General features: G+C 33.8%; 1 protein-coding gene across 1 annotated transcript; it reads right to left on the reverse strand.

Moving 5' to 3' along the window:
- Window positions 1-401: 401 nt before the first annotated feature.
- Window positions 402-1395, reverse strand: LOC118739988. The gene is made up of 2 exons (XM_036471491.1): window positions 1348-1395; window positions 402-753 (listed from the first exon to the last, which is right to left on the reverse strand). Exons 1-2 carry the CDS (start codon window positions 1355-1357, stop codon window positions 482-484), a joined length of 282 nt encoding a protein of 93 aa, XP_036327384.1. The 5' UTR covers window positions 1358-1395; the 3' UTR covers window positions 402-481.
- Between the last annotated feature and the right edge of the window lie 1150 nt (window positions 1396-2545).

Genomic DNA, 2545 nt, shown 5'->3' on the forward strand with positions numbered 1-2545 from the left:
TGTCTTGTTTGTTTGTTGCTTGTTTAAGCCGGACTTTCTACATAGTTGCAAGCGGATCTTAGTTGAAACAAGGTGGTGATTCGAGTCGATGTTGGCTCCTTGGGCGAAACGTACATCAACAGCACTCAAACCGTATTTGAAGTCTTTCACATTGAGATCATTTTGCTTCTTGGTTTTTTGATCAGGAGACAGAAGTTCCTAGAAGCGATTCTCCACATCTACATTAAAGCTGGACGTCTTGACTAATTTCTTATTCATTTTCTTTTTATAAGCTTCTTCCAAGAAACCAATACCTAACCCGTAAGAACGGCGATGATTGTGACTTAAAAATATATTAATAAAAAAATAAAAATAAATACGAAACCAACCACCCACTACAAAGAGTAAAACCTTTCACCGCGCTTTCATTATGTACATACATATTCATTTATTTAGAGCTGAACATTAGACCATATTGGAAAATATTTAAGTTAAAATACATTTAAGGCCTCACATCGGGGCATGGTGGAGTCCATTTCCATTCGCTCCAAGCGACACAGCCTTTAGCTGATTCTAAGAATCCAGTTTTTGGTGGACATTGAACAGAGGTAGCTTCACCTCCTTTACATTGCCAATAGTGAGTTGGATCCCAGAAGTTGCGTGAAATAGCGCCTTCATTGTCAGCGGTGCAGGTAGGTTGTCCATCGCCGTCGGGGTCACACTCTGCGTGGATGGCGACAACAAAAACCAAAGCGAAGAAGGTGAATACGTAGGCTGTATGAACGAGAATCGGAAAAAAAAATTTAATAAGAATATTACTATTCTTATATGCATTATTTAGCAAGATAGTAATGATTTAAAAATTGTGTTTATTTAATTTTTAGATTTTGGACCAATTTTCCACCCCAGCGCAGAGCAATATTCTAAAATAAAAATTTGTTTCTAATAGCGTCGCCCCTCAGCAGGCAATGACAAGCCTTGAGGGTATTTCTGCCATGAAATGGTTTCCCTGTAGGTCCTTCCATTTGTGTACCAACATCATGTCGCACGCCACAAAATTGAGAAGTTGGACCAACACTTAACAAAATCGCCAAAATATGTTTAATAAGGGTTTCTTTTTTAAAGCGTATATTTGACTGTTTGTATGTATTGCCGCACTGGCCTTCAAGTATCTGAGTTAAATATTTAAATGTTAGTTTTTTTTTTTGTTTAATTTGCTTCTGTAATTTTGCTGGTGTTAAGCTTATTTTTTGTTTGTTTTAAATTGTTTTTTTTTTCCATTTCACTTTTGTAGGACGATCCTAGATTTTTGATATTTTCTTTTTTTTTGCAAAAAATTTATTTTTTTCTTCAGAACTTTCCACGTACCAAACTTCATTTTCCTGCTTGTGCTTTTTGCTCGAGTGAAGGCGTCGAAAAAACTAAAGTCGAATGACATTTTGCTGCCTTTCTGCGGTTTTTTATAGTAAAATTTTCGCTGCAACAAGTTACGTAACCCCTACAAGTTTTTGTCACAGAAGCATAGAAGGGCACTGAAGAATTCTCGTGTTTTGCTGTTCAGTTATCAGGAACTACTTATGCAAATTAATATTTGCAAATTTAAAATTGTTTCTCATCAATTTTCACATTACTCACAGCTCACTTTGAAATGCACTTCCGGCACTTTCTTTATCATTTAATTAGTAACTGACATTTGGCCAATTCTGTCGAAGAGAAGATAGCAAATACATAGTTTGTTATATGTATAGATAAAAAAAAAAAAAAAATAAAAAAAAAAACGTAAAATATGTAGAAAACCTAAAAATACAAAAACTGCTCTATTTTCCACCTTATTAACCATTTTTCCTTAATCGATATGACCAACTCAAATTTTTTCTATTGAATTCCAACGTAAACACTTATGTAAAACGGAAACTTTAGAATTAACGCAGCTCGCGCGCTTTAAAGTGTATACCATTAAGCTTTATTAAATGATCAATTAGCAAAAGGAAATAGCCATCAGCCGGCCAATTATAGTAATCTTCGTATCATACTATTAATATTATGTGCATTAGGGTGGTCCAAAAATACATAGGAAAATCAACGCTTTTGGTTTCACTTGCTGCGACCCCCAGAACTGGAGAATATCAAAAATAATATTTACCCGTGCCGCCGGGGCTTTGAAATTTCCCATGTATTTTACATGGGAAAAATACATTTTTTCATAAATTTGCTATAAAAATGTGAAAAATTAATATTTTTTCGATCGAATAAGGCTACCTCCCTTCAGAAGTCTTCAAAAAATAACACTATGATGCTTATTTAGCTTAAAAATTTTACTAAGTATGCTTTAGTAACCGATAATCCCATCTGTTATAAAAAAAAATAGTTATTTTATTTTTTCATAACCACATCACGCACGAGCAGTTCAATGAATGTGTTTATTTCCTTTTTGCATTCTACTCGATTATTTCTGTGGGTATGTGGTATAAGTTTTTGAAAAATATGGTCGCCAAATATTTGAAAATTAAAAATTTTTTAAAGGTCTGCTAAAATAATTAAGTTTCTTTATCAAAGCTAAAACCGT

This window comes from Rhagoletis pomonella, unplaced genomic scaffold (assembly GCF_013731165.1).
Source record: "Rhagoletis pomonella isolate Grant_MI unplaced genomic scaffold, Rhpom_1.0 Rhpom_scaffold_00005, whole genome shotgun sequence".
Lineage (NCBI taxonomy): Eukaryota > Metazoa > Arthropoda > Insecta > Diptera > Tephritidae > Rhagoletis > Rhagoletis pomonella.